The following is a 23,465-nucleotide window of genomic DNA, read 5'->3' as shown; positions in this document are numbered from 1 at the left end:
TTATAGTTGTGTCTAGGGAAGGAGGTCCTAGGATCGTGCCCTCCTTTAATGTCAATAATGAGGGTCATTGATGAAGATACAACAGTGAATATAAATGCCAAATTCTCTCTAACGGGCCCGTCACTCTTAATAGTGCAGAATATTCCTTATTAAATGCTACCGGTAGCAGAGCATTTAATACACCTTTATGAATGTTATCCCTCCCGGTGGCAAGCGGAATGACTGCGTTCGGTATTCGGTCATCCCCATCTAGGGTTCCACATGTCTTTCCTTTAGATGATCACATGTCATATCATATTTCACCCTATACAACCATAAAATTTAAATTATAGATCCGACTCTCTTTGTAAGCATATCTTCTCTCCCTCTCAATCTTTGTAAGCATATCTTCTCTCCCTCTCAATATATGTGTCGCTTTATCTTTTCAGGTTATTCTAAAATATTGACACTCTTCTTATTATGACTCTTGCATAAAATTTACTATTTTATTAAATAATTATATAAAATTTAGAAGATAGGGTAAAACGTGTCAAATTACATGAATTTTGGCATCTTCGCCGGGTGAAAGAAGAGAAGTTTAGGGCAGCATGGTAATTTAAAAAAATAAAACGAAATCAAATAGAGTACAGAAACAGATAATCCAAAATTCGAGCACTATTAGCTTTGGGAGGAGTAAAGAGCAAGACCGAGAGAAAAGACTCTCCGCTGCCTCTCTCGCTCTCCTTCTGCCTCTGACTTTTACTGGGTATGTTCTCTTTTCTCTTTTATTAATCCTTGATTTTCGATTCGCGTTTTCGATATTGTTGTTTGTTTTTTTAGAATTGTTAGACTAATTAAAGTTGTTTCTGGGTTTTGAATTTTGATCAGTGGATTGAAGTATTGTTTTGAGATGATGGGTTTAGGGTCTTTGGGTAATGGAGGATCTTCATCCTCCTTCTCCAATTTATCACCTTTAGCCCCTCCTTTTACTGTTGATCGCTCTAATTCCAAGCCCACTTCAAACCCACTGTTGAATTCCTCATTTGGACAGTCTTGGCAATATGCTGCTGCTGATCCTTCACCATCTGGATACAATTTTTTCTCAAAGCATGAAATTGTTACTGATTCTGTGCCCACAACTTGCTTGCCCGAGTTTTCCCCTTCTGATTCTGTTATTAAACCACACAACAGTAACAACCTTTGGTCAACTTCAAACCCTACTGCTAATACTTCGACTGACGCGTATTCTTCGTTTGGCTGTGAGGGAGGATATTATGCCCCTTATGTGCCTAATTCAGTAGTGAGTAATGACACCCCCTCGGCATCATTCAATGAAACTTCATTCGATGTCTTGCCTAATTCTGGTGGTAATATCCCTGTTAATGTATCCTCTCAAGTTGATTATAGCCAGAGCTTGTCTGGTTTGGAGTACCCGGTACCCCATTGGAACTCTGTTTGGAGTCAAATGACTGATGGGAAACAAGATGAGAGGAAAGTTAATGCTAGTGCTTCATTTGGTTACAGGAATTGCATTTCTCAAGGTAATTTCCTTTTGTTTCTTATCGGTAGTCTCATTGTTCCACATTGCAAAGTAATTCCTTATATTGATTTAACAATGATGTGAATTTATAACCGAGGTGTATGAATTCGTGGTACATCTGTGTGAATTTGCTTTCTGAGTAATTGACTACTGTGATGATTGAACTTATGTAAGTGTATCAAACTTTTGTTTTATTTTCCCTGTTTATCAACTTGTTATGTCAATGACAAATTATACATATGTGGAGTTAAACTCTTTATGTACTTCTACGTGTCTGATTCATGTGATTTACTAGTTCAAAATTGGAGCTTTAAAAAAGCATCTATCATTTGTTCCATTGTCTGAACCCGTTGTGCTGACGCAATCAGAGAGGGTTTTTTAATATGTGTCATTTTGTAGGTAATTCATTTGAAGGTGTGAACATAGCTGGAGAAGATACTCGTGCTCTCTCTGGAAATTTTACTGATGGAATGTACATTGGGCCCTCAAGTATGGGACATATGGATGACAAATCATATCTTGCTCAAGAACCAGTCTACCCATCTTTTAACCCCAAAACAGCTTGTACGAGTTCAATTCCTTCTGCATCTTGCCAAGCGGGACTTTCTTTAGGATCATCTAACAATTACCTGAACTATGAGAACCCTTTTACTCCACATGAGAAATTCTTCCAACCCCTTGATTCTTGTCTCCGTGATACTACATCCACATCAAAATCTTCTCCAGTAGTGGTTATCAGACCAGCACCTTCTGCACCTTCTGGAAGCCGTTTCTTGGCACAGAAAACAGACTTGAACAGAACTGTTGATATTTGCAAAACTGGAGCTAGTAAGAGCGAGAAATCAGATGTCTATGACCTCTTAAAAGGTGAGGAAACTCGCCTACCAATAGGTTTTCCGGTCAAAGGGTTTTCCTTGGAAACAAGCCTGCTGAACTTTGGTAAGGATCTCAAGGACAATATTGTTTTTGCATCGTCATCAATTAGCAATCAGCATCCTTGTGGTAGCAATACCGTAGAGATTACAGTTAAAGAAAGATCTGGATTTCAAGCTCCTTATGGTAGTGCACCACCTGTGACTTTTTCTGAGAAATGTTCAGATGCTTTAGATCTTCATAACTCAAATGAAGATTCACCCTGCTGGAAAGGTGCTCCTGCTTTTCGTATTTCTCTCTGCGACTCTGTTGAAGCTCCAAGTCCATGCCACTTCAAAAGCAAACTAGAATGCTCTGATTTTGGTCAAAGCAATCCTTTGTTCCCTCCAGCGGAACATTCAGGGAGAACTGACGATCTACATAAACATAACGTATGTGCAGCAGGAATTGGTCTGTCAGTTCCTTCACAAGGCACTGGAACTAATAACTACATTACAGAAGAACACAGGAACAATGATGTCACAAAAGAAACATTTGAGCATATGAATCTGTCCAGCGGCAGTAGGGTGCTTAAGTTTTCTGAAGATCTGAACAAGCCTAGCAAAGGATATGATCTACCTCAGTACTCTGAAAATGATTCTCAACTACAACCGCACCTTACTGTTGATGAACACAAATATGAACCCACAAATCATAGTTTGATAGAGGGTTTTATTTATTCTGGTCTGAACCTCAATGACTCATTAGAAGGTGGAGTAGTTGCACTTGATGCTGCAGAGAATGTTTTACGTTCACCAGCTTCTCAAGAAGATGCCAAGCAGGCCCAACCATATCAAATCGGGTCAAGTCCAAAATTGGATGTTCAAACACTTGTTCGTGCAATTCATAACCTTTCGGAACTGCTTAAAACTCAATGTTTAACTAACGAATGTCTACTGGAGGAACAAGACCATGACGCCCTTAAGCATGCAATTACTAATCTTGGTGCATGTACCTCTAAGAAGATTGAAACAAAAGAAACAATGTTTTCCCAGCATGACACTTTTGAAAAGTCTGGAGAATCTTGCCGCTCTTATATGGTATGCCTTCTCAAACTAGCCAGTCTTATTTTTAGGTGTGATCAATGTGTTCAAATTGTGGAAGCAGATGCAGTATTACCATTATTGGTTTGGAATTCAGACCTAAATTCTTGTGTGGTCCTGGACCACCTCTTCTCTGCATTGTGGATAATTGGATATATAGTGGATTCCAAAGATCTAATGGTCCAGATATAATGGACCATAGAAGAGGAGCTAGCAGATGCTCTTTGTCTATGTGGCAATTATTGTGTTAACATAATTTGACTTATTTTGTTTGTTAATCAACCTACTTTATCATGTAAGTGTGCTTGAAATGGATATGCTTCCCTTGCTTGCTTTACTCTATAAGCCTAATAGCGAAGAATAATCATAAAGATGAGATGTGTAACAATGTTATTGTTGCTGTTATTTTACTACTATTTGAATCTTTGTCGTCTCATTCTTCATATATACTTAAGAATGGATGTCTTATGTCCAAAAAATTTACAGTTAAATAAGAGAATATCAATCATTAAGCTACCTTTTGGCCATTGACTGGGTCAGTCCTGTTTTTGTTTGACCTTTGAATATTTTTATTATCATGCATTTCTGTTTTGTGTGCAAGAATATGAAACTAAGTTTTAATATTCCTTTTTTGTATCGACTTAATAGGCTTGTTTTTGTCAGCTTGAGACTTTTGATTGTGTTCCTTTGGCCATTGACTGGGTCAGTCCAGTTTTTCTTATGAACTTTGGGTATTTTCATGATTGTCATTCTGTTTTGTATGTGAGCCTATGGATCTAAGTTTTAAGTTCTCCTTTTGCATATCAACTTGATAGGCCGTGTTTGTTAGCGTAATTTTTGTAGATAACAGTAATTTTCTCATTCAGGGCACTGGGACAGGCCATCCCCAGTTTATGGAAGAAGTTGCTTGGGATGCTTGTGGACTTGGTTATCCGCCTATGCATGAAGATAAGAGCAAGAATGATGGTAAGAAAGTTGGTAGTTCATCCCTTCTAACTCCTTCTGCGGATGAGTTAAGGGATTCCAAGGAAGAACAAGTAGCCCAGGTTTGCTCTCTGTGTACTTCGTGAAATTGCTATTTAAATTTCATTGAAAATGACTATTTTAGGGAGTTGTATCCTATTAGTGGCATGCTAATATGGCAAGCTTGCAGGCTATAAAGAAAGTCCTCAATGAGAACTTTCTCTGTGATGAAGCAATGCCGCCCCTAGCCCTTCTTTTCAAAAATCTATGGCTTGAAGCTGAAGCAAAATTATGTTCCCTAAGCTATAAAGCTCGTTTTGACCGTATGAAGATTGAAATGGAGAAGCATAAAGTGACCCAAGGAAAAAGTAAAAGTTGTTTGTTTTGATATCTGTGCTCCGACTGTGTTACAGTTGTGGTCTTTTCTCTGTTCTGTTTCAGACATTTCAGTAGATGTGACTTCTGCGACTAAGATTTTGTGCTTCAAATTTTCTTCAGACTTAAACCTCAATTCCTCAGTGGCACCTGAAGCTGAAAATGACTTAGCGTCAAAGACTTCCACCCAGAGTCCGTCTACTTCAAGCAAACGTGTCCACATTGACGATTCTGAGGATTCTGTAATGGAGAGATTCAATATCTTAAATAGAAGGGAAGAGAAATTGAGTTCATCATTCATGAAAGAGGAAAATGATTCTGCTGTGGTTGCCGGTGATGCTGGGGATTCTGTTACGATGAGACTAAATATCTTGAGGCAACAGGGAAACAACATCAGTTCATCTTTCTTGGAAGAGAATAAAGATCAGGATGTGGTTGCAAATGATGCTGAGGATTCTGTTATGGGGAGACTCAATATCCTAAGACAACGAGGAGACGGCTTGAAATCATCTTTTGTGGAAGAGAAAAAAGATCAGGATGTGGTTGCCAATGATGCTGAGGATTCTGTTTTGGCAAGACTCAATATCCTAAGACAGCGAGGAGACAACTTGAATTCATCTTTCATGGAAGAGAAAAAGTATCCAGATATTGTTGCCAATGATGCTGAGGATTCTGTTTTGGCAAGACTCAATATCCTAAGACAGCGAGGAGAGAACTTGAATTCATCTTTCTTGGAAGAGAAAAAGTATCCAGATTTGGTTGCCAATGATGCTGAAGATTCTGTTATGGCAAGATTCAATGTATTAACACACCGGGGAGACAACCTGAATTTACCGTATATGGAGGTTAAAAAAGATTCGGATATGGTTGCTGCTGGTATGGAGAAGCTTGGGTTATCAAAAGGTGAAGTATCAGAAGATCAGAGAGCAAATCTGGTCATAGAACCTTACTTTTACCATCACAATGTAAATGTGAGCGAAGGTAAATTTGGGTCTTATGTGGATGATTCTGGATATGACTCCATGAAACAGTTTCTTCTCTCTGTTGCGGATGATCCAGTTGTCCATTCGAATTGGAAGGCCAGACCGGGAAATCAAAACTCTTCAGGATTGTATGATAATTCTTCTTCAGATTGGGAGCATGTAGCAAAGGATGAGTTTGTGTGACAGAGTTGATGAAATGTTGGTTCAAAGATACTTTGATGTTTATGTTTAGTTCAAGCATGAAAACACTGTATATATTGTAGAGTGAACTTAATACTTATGCTTGTGTCTATTTTCTGATACTGCAATATGCGTATTTGGTTGTGCACAAAGTTCAATTTCTAGCTTAGTTGTATAGTAATTATTTGTATCGTGGTAACACATTTGTTGCAGCTTTGTTAGAACTTCGTCAGGTGAAAAAAAGGACAACCTTGTTAGGTTGTTTTTATCAAGTACAGTCAAATAATCAATTTCTAGTATGCCTCTGATTATCAGAACAACTTTGATTTTTCGTGTGATACATTCAAGTTTCAAAAGAATTCACGGTTCGCTAAGTAGCCGACCTGACTCGACAGTTATCTATATTATTATATCTATATTAATTTTTATCTATATTATTATAAAAATACAAATATTTCATGATAAATGTTGAACGACTAAAATATCCTCGTAACATTGATTGACTTTATTGCCTTTAAATATTTATATAATTTAAGAATATAATTGTAAATTATCCGGTGATAGAAATGGCTGACCCTTTCAAAATTGATATCGTGTATAATTCGTGGACCGCTAATCACCGCCACATCAAACTAACCCTTGTCTTACACGGCTGAACAAGACCAAGGAATCTTTCTTATTAATTCACTTGGTGATAGAAATTGTGTAGTTTGAAAACGGTAAGGAAATACTAAGTTATAGAGTAATTTAATTAGACATCTATGCAACTTTTGATTAAAGAGAACATAGACCCTAAGAAATCTGACGAAATCAACATATATTATTCCGTCAAATTATATAGCACGAAAGTTAATAATTTTTTCAATCTTCTTATATTTGCATATTTATATAGATATAGAGACGATTGCATCATCGCTGGTAATCATGCATTGTTTCGACTACCTTTGATCTATTAATTATTAGTTTTTTGGTGTTGGCCTTTTCTATAATGCAGCTAGACCCATGGACGTTCTTGCAACCACGTCAAGCGGCACACATTCTTGGAATGTTGGAGTACAAAATTGAAAATATTTGTTTCTTTTGGAGAAATTGAGGTATATTAAGGAATTAATATTTTATGTTATTTTACAGTTTTTATCTTTAATAGGAAAAAATAAGATATGGAAGGGAGTGCTTATCTCTTTGGAGATCAACTTAGAAAAATAGAATCGATTTGCAATTTTTGATTTCCTTCTTGCTTTAATTTTTATGTTGATTGTGTTTAGTTTCTTATGTATTAGATACCACCTGAAGGTGGTTTTCTTTGTTTTATTCTTTTGGTTTTGTCTATTTAATCTTTTGTTTAGTTCTTTTCTAAATGGTTATTAATGTTATGTTGTCTTAGTGTAGGTCAGAACTTTGGTTATAAGATTTTGCAAGATTGAGTTGACTCCGGGTATCAATATTATAAAAAATAGCTATATTATTTTAATCACACATTTTATTTTTCATATAAAATATTTTTTTATCGAATAAAATAGATGCACTTTAAATTTCCCATTGCTCAAAAACCAATGCCGCACTTAACAAGGCTAAAAGGATATTCTATGATTATTTGCCTATCCAAATATTAGGTTTCTTCCTGAAAAATGAATTCCTTCAGTAATTCAGATTTCTCTTTTGTAGTGCAAATTTGCTTGAGTTCATATTTCTATATCTTTTTAGTTAACACGACTGAAATTATTAGATTTTATCACATAAAGCTTACTTTTCTTTTAACATAGAAAGCTTTACTTCATACTTATTAGAAGAGAAGTAATTAGAGGTTTGAGTTAATCATTCAATCCAACTAAAATAAAAATTACAGGTTACAACAACGAGTACAAAATTTGAATCATGCACAGGTATGGGTCAATCCTTATACATGGTATCTTATACTGTCTTAATGATAAAATTTCATTAACTACCATACATATGTAGTTGAATGTTTAATATTTTTGGTAAGATATTTCGTGCATCGCACGAACATAGAGACTAGTATTATTATAAAAGTATGAATACAATATCGATTTACAAAAATACCCTTATAATATTAAGCATAATAACTCATAATAAAAGGACATAACTGAAATTCTAGATATTAGCCTTATAGTCCTATTAGTTTTAGGACATAATACTACACGTTAGAAATCCTACATGATTACATTTAGGAATCCTATTAGTATAATTACTTTCGGGCTGTCTAATTTATATAAAATTGGACAAATAAATATCTTTAGTCATGTAATCCTATTACGTTTAGGATATACTTCTTAAAAATTCCTATTACTAATTTAATTTGAAAATATAATATAATGTCTTATAACTAATTTAATTTGAGAATGTATTATTGTTCAAATCCATTTAGAAAAAGGAGAGTCTATATTATTATAAAAGCATAAATACAATATTAATATACCCAAATAGCCCTAAAATATTAAACGGAAGAACTCATAGAGAAAGGACATGACTGTAATAACCTATCTTTTGGACGACAATACCTTATATGCTAATTTTTAATATTTAAATTTTTAAAATTAATAAATTTTTGTCTATTAAATTCTTATTAAAAATATGTATGAAAGTTTAACAAAATCAATTTCATAAGAACCCTCCGTATTGGCAATACATTACCACTTCATAATATCCAACACCATTGCATAAAGAGTTGAAATTGAGGGAAAAAATATCCCCACGATAATACATTTTTATATTATATTTAAACTATTTTTCTACTCAAATAATATTTTTAATCAATTTTTCGTGTAATAGTAAAAAATACCCAATTATTAAACAACAACTAAAAAAATATTTAAGAATATAAATGTGTGAGAAAGAGGAAAAAAATGATTGGTAAGAGTCAATACTACTAATGATTCTACAAACATAAAGATCTAAAAGTAAAATGTCATATCAACCGTTTACTCTTTGAAAATATAATTTATGGTGGAAATAATATAATTAAGATTAAATATTCAAAATAAGAGATGAACTAATATTAAGATCTGAGTTAACATAGAATAAATTATTTTTTATATTAAAATTAAATAATTAAATCTTTTAATTAATTATTTAGCAAGAGAATCCAATCCAATTATTTTTTAAATTTATCATATGAGTAAAATTCTTATTCAAGTTAAAAAATAATCTTAAGGTACATAAATGTCACGACCCGAAATTTCCACCTTTGGGACCGTGATGGCGTCTAACATTTCACTTGCTAGGCAAGCCAACGTTAGAATATGATTAGCCATTTTAACATAATTTTAAATTAATTAATAACAAAGAAACAAATGCGGAAATAAAGTCTGAAATAAAGTGAATAATCCATAACAAACGCGATATCTAAATAGCATCCCAGAACTGGAGTCACAAGTGCACGAACTTCTAGAATAATACAAATAAGGGTCTGAATAAAATAAAGTTGTCTGAAAGAAAACACACAGCTAAAATAAAGTAGACGGGGACTTCAGAACTGCGGACGCTGTGCAGTTATACCTCAAGTCTCCTCTGGGTAGCTAAAATCCGAGCAAGTCTATGATACACTTTTGGGACCAACTTCGAAATCTGCACAAGAAGTGCAGAGTGTAGTATGAGTACAATCGACCCTATATACTTTGTAAGTGCCGAGCCTAATCTCGACGAAGTAGTGACGAGGCTAAGGCAGGTCGCTTACATTAACATGTACATAATAATAATAATAATAATAATAATAATAATAATAATAATAATAATAATAATAATAATAATAATAATAATAATAATAATAATAATAACAAGAATAGTAGTAAGACCGGTAAATAATATCAATAATTGAAGTCAATTCAGCAGTCTTAATCCCTCAACTTGTTTTCATTGCGGCGTGCAACCCGCTCCAACAATATAAACTTAGAATAAATCTGTTGCGGCGTGCAACCCGATCCCCCAATATGAACTTTAAATAAATCTGTTATGGCGTGCAACCCGATCCCCCAATATATTTATTTTCATTTCCGTTGCGGCGTGCAATCCGATCCCCCCATATATTTTAACAACTCTTAAATGTAATAAACATACTCCAATAAATACCACGTTCAATGATAAACTATTAAACATCAAGGCATACAATAATTATAATTTATTTATGAAACAAACAATGACAAGTAGCAATTAATTATGAAAATCAGGGAGAAAATAGGCAATTTAATTTTTAATATGCTAAATGTCAAGTAGCAATTAAGACACATAAATCAAATAAGCATGTAACAATTATTGCAGGAATTCAAGAATTAATATTTGACAAGGAATAGGAGAGAAACAATTATTATAATAATTAATTCGTGTCTTAAAATAATTTAAGATGTTTAAATAATTAAGACAATAATTAATTTGACAAAGTATAGGCACTCGTTACCTTGCCTATACATCGTTACACATGAAATTCACATAGCAAGTAATTCAAGGGTTCTATTCCCTCAAGTCAAAGTTAACCACGACACTTACCTCGCTTTGCAACCAAGTTCAAGAATCCAATAAACCTTTGCCTCGCAAATTCGTGTCCAAAATTCTCAAATCTACTCATAAACAATTCAATATACTCAATACAAATTGTAGGAATTAATTCCATATGAATTTACTAATTTTCCGAATTAAAATCCGAAATTTATCTCAAAAATCAACAGTGGGGCCCACGTCTCGAATCTCGAAATTTACGAAATCCGAACACCCGTTCCGAGACGAGTCCAACCATACAAAAATTATCAAATTCCGATGTCAAATGGACCTTCAAATCTCAATTTTTCGTTTTTAGAAAGTTTTACAAAAAAATCAATTTCTTCCATCTAAATCTGAGTTAAATGATGAATATAGACATGGATTCATGAAATATAATCATTATGGGATAAGGAACACTTACCGAATTCAAACCTTTGAAAAACTCCTTCAAATCGCCCAAAAACCGAGGTTTAAAAGTCTAAATGAAATGAAGAAAAATGGTCATTTTCGACCCCTTAATGTTCTGTCAATTTTCGCTTCTGCGATGAAATGGCCGCATTTGCGGCATCGCTTTTGCGACTCAAAATGCCGCTTCTGCGCTGCCCCTCGCTTCTGCGGACTCGCAGGAGCGTCCATCTTTTCGCTTCTACGGCTTCTTTCCCAGCTCATCTACTTCCGCTTCTGCGACGCAATTCATGCTTCTGCGGAGCCGCTTCGCAGAAGCGAAGGCACCAGAAGCAGCAAAATTCCAGATTTTGCTTAAGTTCAATTTTTGTTCCGATTTCGATTCACACTCGGGGTACTCGAGACCCTGTCCGAGTATACCAATAAGTCCCATAACATAATACAGACCTACTCAGGGTCTCGTATTATGTCAAACAACAACGCTGAAATTACAATTCACATCTCGATTCGAACTTGAGTTTCAAACTTTTCAATTTACAAATCTTGTGCTGAAACATGTTAAATGAATCCGGAATGACTTCAAATTTGGCACACAAGTCATAAATGACATAATAGAGGTATTTCAATTTTCAGAATCGGATTCCGGTCCCGATATAAAAAAGTCAAATCCGTGGTCAAACTTTGAAAATCTTTAGCCTTTAAATTTTTAGTTTCTGTTAAATAGCCATAACTTGAGCTAGGGACCTCCAAATTAAATTTCGGACATATGCCCAAGTCCCAAATCACGAGACGGACCTACCGAAACTGTCAAAATATGGATCCATATCCATTTGCTAAATATATTGACCAAAGTTAACTTAATTGAGTTTTAAGGCTATATTTTATATTTTAATCAATTTTTCACATAAATATTTTTCGAAAAATTATACGGACTGTGCACGTAAATCGAAAAATAATAAATAATATTTTTCGAGGTCTTAGAACACATAATTAATTATTAAATTTAAAGATGACCTTTTGGGTCATCACATTCTCCACCTCTAAAACAAACATTCGTCCTCGAATAGAATTAGAAAAGTACCTGAGCTGGTAAAAAGGTATGGATATTTACTTTGCATGTCCGACTCAGACTCTCAGGTAGCTGTTTCTACCGGCTGACCCATCCATTACACTCGAACTGAAGGATAACTCTTAGACCTCAACTGTCGGACCTGCAGGGCTAGAATAGCTAACGACTCCTCTTCGTAAGTCAAATTCTTGTCCAATTGGACTAAGCTGAAATCTAATACATGGGACGGACCACCATAATATTTCTGGAGCATAGACACATGGAACACCAGATGAACCGCTGATAAACTAGGTGGTAATGCAAGCCTGTAGGCTACTTCGCCTACCCTTTCAAGAATTTCGAAGGGTCCTATATACCTAGGGCTCAACTTGCCCTTCTTTCCGAACCTCATTACACCTTTCATAGGTGAAACCCGGATCAATACTCTTTCTCCAACCATGAATGCAATATCACGAACTTTACGGTCGGCATAATTCTTTTGCCTAGACTGAGCTGTGCGAAATCGATCCTGAATAATTTTGACCTTATCCAAGGCATCCTGTACCAAATCGGTACCCAACAACTGAGCCTCTCCCGGTTCAAACCAGCCAACTGGCGATCGGCATCGCCTTCCGTATAATGCCTCATATGGAGCCATCTGTATGCTCGACTGGTAGCTATTATTATAAGCAAACTCCGCAAGTGGGAAGAACTGATCCCAAGAACCTCCAAAGTCTATAACACAAGCGCGAAGCATATCTTTCAATATCTAAATAGTGCACTCTGACTGTCTGTCTGTCTGTGGATGAAATGTTGTACTCAACTCAACCCGCGTGCCTCGATCAAAACTGATAGACATGGGAATACCGTGAAGGCGGACAATCTCACGAATATAAATTTTAGCTAACCGCTCTGAAGAATAGGTAATTTCCACTGGAATGAAATATGCTGACTTGGTCAATATGTCCACAATGACCCAAACTGCATCGAATTTTCTCTGAGTTCGTGGAAGTCCAAAAACAAAATCCATAGTGATACGCTCCCACTTCCACTCAGGAATTTCTAACTTCAGAAGCAAACCACCAGGTCTTTGATGCTCGTACTTAACTTACTGACTATTCAGACACCAAGCTACATATGTAACTATATCCTTCTTCATTCTCCTACACCAATAATGTTGCCGCAAATCTTGATACATTTTGGCGGTACCTGGATGAATAGAATATCTGGAACTCTGTGCTTCTTCAAGAATTAATTCACGAAGCCCGTCAACATTAGGCACACAAATACGACCCTGCATTCGCAGAACTCCATCTTCCCCCACAACAACCTGTTTGGCATCACCGTACCACACCGTGTCCTTAAGGACAAGTAAATGAGGATCATCATATTGCCGCTCTCTGATGCACTCATATAAAGAAGACCGAGCGACTGTGCAAGCTAGAACCTGACTGGGTTCTGAAACATCTAACCTCACGAACTGATTGGCCAAAGTCTGGACATCTACAACTAATGGTCTCTCACCAACCGGAATATAAGCAAGGTTGCCCATACTCACAGCCTTTCTACTCAAAGCATCGGCCACCACATTAGCCTTTCCGGGGTGATACAAAATAGTGATTTCATAGTCTTTCAACAACTCCAACCATATTCTCTGCCTCAAATTAAGATCTTTTTGTTTGAACAGATACTGAAGGCTACGATGATCAGTAAATACCTCACACGGGACACCGTAAAGGTAATGCCTCCAAATCTTCAATGCATGAACAATGGATGCAAATTCTAAGTCATGGACATGATAATTCTTCTCATGAACTTTTAACTGTCGCGACGCATATGCAATTACCCTACCATCTTGCATCAATACTGCACCAAGCCCAATGCGAGATGCATCACAATACACTGTATAAGATCCTGAACTTGTGGGTAATACCAACACTGGCGTCGTAGTTAAAGCAGTCTTGAGCTTCTAAAAGCTCAACTCACACCCGTCTGGCCATCCGAATGGAACACTTTTCTGGGTCAGTCTGGTCAATATGCTTGCTATGGATGAAAACCCCTCCACGAACCGGCGATAATAACCTGCCAAACCCAGGAAACTCCGGATATTTGTAACTGAAGTAGGTCTAGGCCAATTCTAAACAACCTCAATCTTCTTAGGATCCACTTTTATGCCTTCTGCCGATACAACATGCCCCAAAAAGGCAACTAAGTTTAACCAAAACTCGCATTTTGAAAATTTAGCATATAACTGATTATTCTTCAAAGTCTGAAGCACACTCCGAAGATGCTGCTCATGCTCCTCTCGACTGCTAGAGTAAATCAAGATATCATCAATGAATACAACCATAAAAGAATCCAAATAGGGCTTGAACACCCGATTTATCAAATTCATAAATGTTGCTGGGGCATTTGTCAACCTAAATGACATCACTAGGAATTTGTAATGCCCATACCTAGTCCAAAAAGCTGTCTTAGGGACATCAGATGCCCTAATCTTCAACTGATGGTAACCAGACCTCAAGTCGATCTTTGAAAACAGCTTGGCACCCTGAAGCTGATCGAATAAGTCATCAATTCTTGGCAGTGGATACTTGTTCTTGATTGCTGATAAACACATTTGCATTGAATCATCTTTCTTCTTTACAAATAACACTGGTGCACCCCAGGGCGAGACACTAGGTCTAATGAATCCCTGATCAAGCAAGTCTTGTAACTACTCCTTCAATTCTTTCAATTCCGGCGGGGCCATACGGTATGGTAGAATAAAAATGGGCTGAGTGCCCGAAACTAAATCAATACAGAAGTCAATATCTCTGTCGGGTGGCATCCCCGACAGATCTAAAGGAAATACATCTAGAAATTCACGGATAACTGGAACTGAATCCATAGAAGGAACTTCCGCGCTGGGATCGCGAATATAAGCCAAATAAGCTAGACACCCCTTCTCGACCATACGTCGAGCTTTCACAAAAGAGATAACCCTACTGGTGGAATGGCCAAGAGTCCCTTTCCACTCTAGTCGAGGTAACCCTGACATGGCTAAGGTCACCATTTTGGCGTGACAATCCAATATAGCATGATAAGGGGACAGCTAATCCATACCCAAGATGACATCAAAATCTACCATATCAAGAAGTAGAAGATCCACACTAGTCTCAAGACTACCAATAGTAACCACACACGAATGATAGACATGGTCTACTACAACAGAGTATCCCACCGGTGTAGATACATACTGTGATGACCCAAAATATCATCTTTAAATTTAATAAGTTATTTTGTGTTCTAAGACCTCGAAAAATACCATTTATCATTCCTCGACTTGCGTGCATAGTCCGTACAATTTTTTGAAAAGTTTTTATGTGAAAAATGGATTAAAATGTGTAATAGAGCTTTAAAACTTAACTGAGTTGACTTTGGTCAACATTTTGAGTAAACGGACCCGGATCAGTATTTTGATAGTTCCAGTAGCTCCGTATCGTAATTTGGGACTTGAGCGTATTCCCGGAATTTAATTTGGAGGTCCCTAGCTCAAGTTATGATCATTTAACGGAAACTAGTAATTTAAATGCTAAAGAATTCCAAGTTTGACCACGGGATTGACTTTTTGATATCGGAGCCGGAATCCGATTCTGGAAATTTGAACATCTCCATTATGTCATTTATGACTTGTGTTTCAAATTTGAAGTCATTCCGGATTCATTTAATATATTTTGGCACAAGATTTGCAAATTGAAAAGTTTAAAACTCAAAGTTCAAATCAGGGTGTGAATTGTAATTCCAGTGTTGTTTGATGTGATACGAGACCCCGAGTAAGTCCGTATTATGTTATTGGACTTGTTGGTATATTCGTACGGGGTCCCGAGTATCCCGAGAGTGATACGGATTGAAATTGGATCAAGAATTGAACTTAAGCAAAATCTGAAATTTTTGCCTTCTGTTGTAATCGCACCTGCAAATGTTTGACTGCAGGTGCGAGCTTGCAGAAGCGAGCCTTAGATCGCAGATACGCCCGGGCGTGGCTGTGCAAAATTCCATAGGTGCAGAAACCTGCACGCACACGCGCGTCCGCAAAAGCGGACCAAATGATCGCAGAAGCGAAGGCAGCGCAGGTGCGCATTTTTCCTCCGCAGGTGCGAGGCCTCGCCTGGCAGCCCCATTTCGCAGATGCAAGATTTTTCTCGCAGATGCGAGCTCTCATGTGCGAGCCCAGGCACCGCAGGTGCGGAAATGCCTGGGCAGTGTATATATCGAAGAGTCCGACATTTTTACTCATTTTGGTCATTTTGAGCTCGATTAAGGCGAAATTTTGGTCGATTTTCACAGAAAATATTGGGGTAAGTGTTCCTTATCCTATATTAATTATATTTCATAATTTCATACTCGTTTATATCATGAATCCGTGAATTTATGGAAGAAAAACTAGATTTTTCTAAAATCTTCCAAAAATTAGAAATTTAGATTTGAAGGTCCATTTGATATCGGAATTGGACAATTTTTATATGGTTGAACTCGTATCGGAACGGGTGTTCGGATTTCACGAGTTTTTTCGGGATTTGAGACGTGGGTCCCACTGTCAAATATTTAAATAAATTTTAGATTTTTATCCGAAAAATTTGTAAATTCATATGGAATTAATTCCTATGATTAGTATTGAATATATCGAATTGTTTGGGAATAGATTTGAAGCTTTCGGAGTCAAATTTAAAAAGAAAAGCTGTGGTTGAATAATTGATTAGAATTTGCAAACCGAGGTAAGTGTCGTGGTTAACCTTGACTTGAGGTAATAGAACCCTTAAATTATTTGTTATGAGAAATACATGTGAACGACGTATAGGCAAGGTGACGAGTGTCTATACGTCGTGAAATTAATTGTTTGTCTGCTTACTTGAAAAATCATAAATTATTTTAAATCATAAATTAATTATTATAATAATTATTTCTCTCCTATTCTTTGTCAAATATTAATTCTATTCCTGCATAAATTGTTACATGCTATTTGAATTATGTGTTTTAATTTTCATTTGACATTTAGCTTATTAAATATTAAACTGCCTATTTTCTCCCTGATTTCCATAATAATTTTCTATTTGTCATTGTTTGTTTCATAATTAAATCATAATTAAATCATAATTATTGTATGCTTGTTGTCTTATAATTTTATATTAATTGTTGCATTTATTGGGGAAATTTTTTCTATAAGAATTGGTAAATGGATATATTGGAGGATCGGGTTGCACGTCGCAACAAAATTGATTGAAATGGATATATTGGAGGATCTGGTTGCACGCCGCAACAGACTTATTAAAAAGTCCATATTGGAGGATCGGGTTGCACGCCGCAACAGACTTATTAAAAGTTAATATTGGGGGATCAGATTGCACGCCGCAACAGACTTATTTAAAAGTCTATATATATACTTGATTGAAATAAATATATGACAGACTTATTAAAAAGTCAATATTGGAGGATCCACGCGCAACTGACTTATTAAAAGTCAATATTGGGGGATCGGATTGCACGCCGCAACAGACTTGTTTAAAAGTCTATATATATACTTGATTGAAATAAACATATGACAGACTTGATTAAAAGAAATATATAGGGAGAGCGGGTTACACGCTGCAACATAATTGAATATGAATATATTGTGAGAGCGGGTTGCACGCTGCAACAGAATTGGTTGAAATAATAATGGATTATGACTGTTGAGTTGGCTTCAATTATTATAAATGAGTTACCTGAATTATTTCTATTATTTGTTATTGTTATTAATATTGCGTACAGGTTAATGTCAGTGAACCGCCTTAGCCTCGTCACCACTTCGTCGAGGTTAGGCTCAGCATATACCAGTACATGGGGTCAAAAGTTGTACTGATACTACACTCTGCACTTCTTGTACATATTTTGGAGTTAGTCCCAGCGGCGTACCATAGACTTGCTCGGATTTCAGCTTACAGGGGAGACTTGAGGTATAATTGCATAGCGTCCGCAGTTCTGAAGTCCCCGTCTATTTTTCGTTAGCTGTGTGTTTATTTTCAGACAACTTTATTTTATTCAGACCTTTAATTATATTTATTCTAGAAGCTCGTGCACTTATGACACCAATTCTGGGATGGTATTTAGACACCATTATTTTTTTTGGATTATTCACTATATTTCAAACTTTGCTTCCACATTTGTTTCTTTTATTATTAATAATTTAAAAATTATTTAAAAATTGGTTAATATTATTCTAACGTTGGCTTGCCTAGCAAGTGAAATGTTAGGCGTCATCACGGTCCGAAGGTGGAAATTTCGGGTTGTGATAGTTGGTATCAGAGCACTAGGTTACATAGGTCTCACGAGTCACGAGCAAGCTTAGTAGAGTCTGAAGGATCGGTACGGAGATGTCTGTATTTATCTCTCAGAGGCTATGAAGTTTAGGAACAATATCACTTCTTTCTTATTCTTTCATGCGAATTTATTCTATCATCGATTATTGAACCATTCTACTCTTATTCTCTCGCAGATGGTGAGAACACGTAATACATCTACCGATGGACAGGGGCCAAAACCCCCGGTGGCAACTATGGCCAGGGGTAGAGGTCGAGGCCGAGGCCGTGCTAGAGGCCGAGGCAGAGGCCGAGGTAGAGCTCAGTCCAGAGCTTGAGCAGCTGCACCTATTGAAGAACCTCAGGTGGACCTTCAGGAGGAGGTTCCAGTTCAGAATGTACCAGTTGGAACAGTTCAGGTCCCGGAAGGATTCATAGCCACTCTAGTACTTTAAGACGCTCTAGTCCGTTTGGTAAGTCTTATGGAGGGCGTGGCCCAGAATGGTACATTTCCAGTGGCACCAGCCACCTCACAGGCTGGGGGAGGAGCATAAACTCCCACTACTCCCGCTCTAGAGCAGATGGTTCCCCAGAATCAGGCTCCACCAGCCCCGCCAGTTGGGGTAGTTCAGCCAGTTGTTGCGGCACAGACGGTGATAGGCCCGCCATGTCTTTTGAGGCCTTATTGAGACTGGATAATTTCACTAAGCTCTTTCCAGTTCACTTCAGTGGTACACCTTCTGAGGACCCACAGGATTATCTTGAACGCTGCCATGAGGTGTTGCGGAACATGGGTATAGTTGAGACCAATGGGGTTGATTTTGCTATATTTTATATGACGGATTCTGCCAAGAGGTGGTGAAGAGATTATACATTGACCCAACTAGTTGGGTCACCTGCACTTACATGGAAGCAGTTCTCTCAGCTATTTCTGGAAAAGTTCCTCCCTATCACACTAAGAGAGGAATTCGGCAAGCAATTTGAGCGTCTACAGCAGGGCAGTATGACTGTTACTCAGTATGAGTCCCATTTTGTGGATTTGGCCCATCATGCTCTCCTTTTACTACCTACGGAGGGAGAGAGAGTGAGGAGGTTTATTGAGGGACTCACTCACCCTATCAGACTTCAGATGGCCAAGGTGATCAGAAGTGAGATTTATTTTCAGGCGGTTGCTAATGTCGCAAGGAGGATCAAGATGGTTCTTGTACAGGAGAGAGGGTAGAGGTCCGATAAGAGGCCTCATCAGTTCGGTGGTTTCAGTGGTGCCTCGTCTGGAGGCAGAGGTAATTTTGGTAGGGGTCATCCTCCCAGACCATTTCATTTAGCACTTCATGTATCTCCCGGTACTTCAGGGAGTCACGGTCCTATTATGCCTTACTCTAGGCAGTCAGTATTCAGTGCACATTCAGTTCCTATCCGTGCACCACCACTTCAGAGTTACTATAGCGATTATCCGGCCCATTTGGGTCAGCTTCAGCTTCAGCAGCCACGACATCAAGATGGGTGCTATGAGTCTGGGAACATTGGTCACATCAGGAGGTATTGCCCTAGATTGGCGAGTAACAGATCTCGGCAATATTCTCGTTCTATCATACCGGCACCGGTTGCTTCACCGACTGCTCAGCCAACTAGAGGTAATGGTCAGGCAGCTAGAGGTGGAGGTCAGGCTATTAGAGGTGGAGGTCAGGACATTAGAGGTGGAGGTCAGACTGTTAGAGGTGGAGGCCAGCCAGTCAGAGGCCGTCCCAGGGACGCAGTTCAGAGTGGTGGGGCCCAACCCCGATTTTATGCTTTTCCAGCTAGGCCTGAGGCCGAGTCATCTGATGCTGTGATCATAAGTATTATTCCAGTTTTCCATAGAGATGCTTCAGTTCTATTTGATCCAGGATCTACTTATTCCTATGTGTCCTCCTATTTTGCTTCATATTTGGTTGTGCCTTGTGATTCTCTGAGTGCTTCTGTGTGTGTATCTACACCGGTGGGAGACTCTGTTGTATTAGATCATGTCTATCGTTCATCTGTGGTTACCATTGGTAATCTTGAGACTAGTTTGAATCTTCTACTACTTGATATGGTAGATTTTGATGTCATCTTGGGTATGGATTGGTTGTCCCCTTATCATGCTATATTGGATTGTCATGCCAAGACAGTGACCCTAGCTATGCTGGGGTTACCTCGGTTAGAGTAGAAAGGAACTCTTGGTCATTCTGCCAGCAGGGTTATTTCTTATATGAAAGCTCGACATATGGTAGAGAAAGGGTGTCTAGCCTATTTGGCTTATATTCACGATCCTAGTGCGAATATTCCTTCTATGGACTCAGTACCAGTTGTTCGTGACTTTCCAGAAGTATTTCTTGCAGATTTGCCGGGGATGCCACCCGACAGAGGTATTGACTTCTGTATTGATTTGGCTCCGGGCACTCAGCCCATTTCTATTCCACCATACCGTATGGCCCCGCCAGAGTTGAAAGAATTGAAAGAGCAGTTACAAGACTTGCTTGAACAGAGATTCATTAGACCCAGTGTCTCGCCCTGGGGTGCACCAGTATTATTTGTAAAGAAGAAAGATGGCTCTATACGGATGTGTATAGATTATCGGCAGTTAAACAAGGCCACTATCAAAAACAAATATCTGCTGCCAAGAATTGATGACTTATTTGATCAGCTTCAGGGTGCCAAGGTATTTTCGAAGATCGATTTGAGGTCTGGTTACCATCAGTTGAAGATTAGGGAATCTGATTTCCCTAAAATAGCTTTTCGAACTTGGTATGGGCATTACGAATTCCTAGTGATGTCATTTGGGTTGACAAATGCCCCAACAACATTTGTGGATTTGATGAATCGGGTGTTCAATCCTTATTTGGATTCTTTTGTGACTGTATTCATTGATGATATCTTGATTTACTCCAGCAGTCGAGAGGAACATGAGCAGCATCTTCGAAGTGAGCTTCACACCTTGAAGAATAATCAGTTATATGCCAAGTTTTCAAAATGTGAGTTTTGGTTAGACTCAATTGCCTTTTTGGGGCATGTTGTATCGACAGAAGGCATAAAGGTGGATCATAAGAAGATTGAGGCTGTTCAGAATTGGCCTAGACCTACTTCAGTTACAGAGATCCGGAGTTTCCTAGGTTTAGCAGGTTATTATCGTCGGTTCGTGGAAGGGTTTTCATCTATAGCAAGCCCATTGACCAAATTGACCCAGAAAGGTGTCACATTCATATGGTCAGACGAGTGTGAGATGAGCTTTCAGAAGCTCAAGACCGCTTTGACTACGGCGCCAGTATTGGTATTACCCACAGGTTCAGGATCGTATACGGTATATTGAGACGCATCTCACATTGGGCTTGGTGCAGTATTAATGCAAGATGGCAAGGTAATTACATATGCGTCGCGGCAGTTGAAAGTTCACGAGAAGAATTATCCTTTTCATGACTTAGAATTGGCAGCCATTGTTCATGCGTTGAAGATTTGGAGGCATTACCTCTACGGTATCTCGTGTGAGGTATTTACTGATCATCGTAGCCTTCAGTATCTGTTCAAACAAAAAGATCTTAATTTGAGGTAGAGAATATGGTTGGAGTTGTTGAAAGACTATGATATCACCATTTTGTATCACCCCGGAAAGGCCAATGTGGTGGCCGATGCTTTGAGTAGAAAAGTTGTGAGTATGGCCAGTCTTGTGTATATTCCGGTTGGTGAGAGGCCATTAGCTACAGATGTTCAGACTTTGGCTAATCAGTTCGTGAGATTAGATGTTTCAGAACCCAGTCGGGTTCTAGCTTGCACAGTCGCTCGGTCTTCTTTATATGAGCACATCAGAGAGAGGCACTATGATGATCCTCATTTACTTGTCCTTAAGGACATGGTAGGGCACGGTGATGCCAAACAGGTTGCTATGGGGGAAGATGGGGTTCTGCGAATGCAGGGTCGTATTTGTGTGCCTAATGTGAATGGGCTTCGTGAATTAATTCTTGAAGAGGCACACAGTTTCAGGTATTATATTCATCCAGGTGCCGCTAAAATGTATCAATATTTATGGCAAAATTATTTGTGGAGCAGAATGAAGAAGGATATAGTTGCATATGTAGCTCGTTGTCTGAATTGTCAGCAAGTTAAGTACGAGCATCAGAGACCTAGTGGTTTGCTTCAGAAGTTAGAAATTCCTGAGTGGAAGTGGGAGCGTATCACTATGGATTTTGTTGTTGGGCTCCCACGGACTCGTAGAAAATTTGATGCAGTTTGGGTCATTGTGGACAGGTTGACCAAGTCAGCGCTTTTCATTCCAGTGACAGTTACCTATTCTTCAAAGAGGTTAGCTGAAATTTACATTCGTGAGATTGTTCGCCTTCACGGTGTGCCCGTGTCTATTATTTTGGATCGAGGTACGCAGTTTACCTCACATTTCTGGAGGGCTATACAGCGTGAGTTAGGCACGCGGGTGGAGTTGAGTACAACATTTCATCCATAGACAGACGGACAGTCAGAGCGCACTATTCAGATATTGGAAGATATGCTCCGCGCTTGTGTTATAGACTTTGGAGGTTCTTGGGATCATTTCTTGTCACTTGCGGAGTTTGCTTATAATAATAGCTACCAGTCGAGCATTCAAATGGCTCCATGTGAGGCATTATATGAAAGGCGATGCCGATCGCCAGTTGATTGGTTTTAACCGGGAGAGGCTCGGTTGTTGGGTACCGATTTGGTACAGGATGCCTTGGATAAGGTCAAGATTATTTAGGATCGACTCCGCACAGTTCAGTCTAGGCAAAAGAGTTATGCCGACCGTAAAGTTCATGATATTGCATTCATGGTTGGAGAAAGAATATTGCTCCGGGTTTCACCTATGAAAGGTGTAATGAGGTTCCGAAAGAAGGGTAAGTTGAGCCCTAGGTATATCAGACCCTTTGAAATTCTTGAAAGGGTGGGTGAAGTAGCCTACAGGCTTGCATTACCACTTAGTTTATCAGTGGTTCATTCGGTGTTCCATGTGTCTATGCTCCGTAAATATCATGGTGATCCATCCTATGTGTTAGATTTCAACTCAGTCCAATTGGAGAAAGATTTGACTTATGAGGAGGAGCCGGTGGCTATTCTAGCCCGGCAGGTCCGACACTTGAGGTCTAAAAGTTATTCTTCAGTTCGGGTGCAATGGAGAGGTCAGCCGGTAGATGCATCTACCTGGGAGTCCGAGTCGGACATACGGAGTAAATATCCATACTTATTCAC

The 23,465-nt window shown here is 38.2% G+C and overlaps 1 protein-coding gene across 1 annotated transcript; it reads left to right on the top strand.

Annotated features, from left to right (window-relative positions):
- Nucleotides 1-587: 587 nt before the first annotated feature.
- On the top strand, nt 588-6,127 carry LOC104099966 (uncharacterized). The gene is made up of 6 exons (XM_009607097.4): nt 588-745; nt 868-1,520; nt 1,919-3,471; nt 4,341-4,520; nt 4,628-4,805; nt 4,936-6,127. Exons 2-6 carry the CDS (start codon nt 890-892, stop codon nt 5,976-5,978), a joined length of 3,585 nt encoding a protein of 1,194 aa, XP_009605392.1. The 5' UTR covers nt 588-745; nt 868-889; the 3' UTR covers nt 5,979-6,127.
- The last annotated feature ends 17,338 nt before the right edge of the window (nt 6,128-23,465 follow it).

Source organism: Nicotiana tomentosiformis, chromosome 3 (assembly GCF_000390325.3).
Source record: "Nicotiana tomentosiformis chromosome 3, ASM39032v3, whole genome shotgun sequence".
NCBI classification, from domain to species: domain Eukaryota; kingdom Viridiplantae; phylum Streptophyta; class Magnoliopsida; order Solanales; family Solanaceae; genus Nicotiana; species Nicotiana tomentosiformis.
Note: the sequence above shows the minus strand (reverse complement) of the source record. Positions and strands in the feature narration are given on the sequence as shown.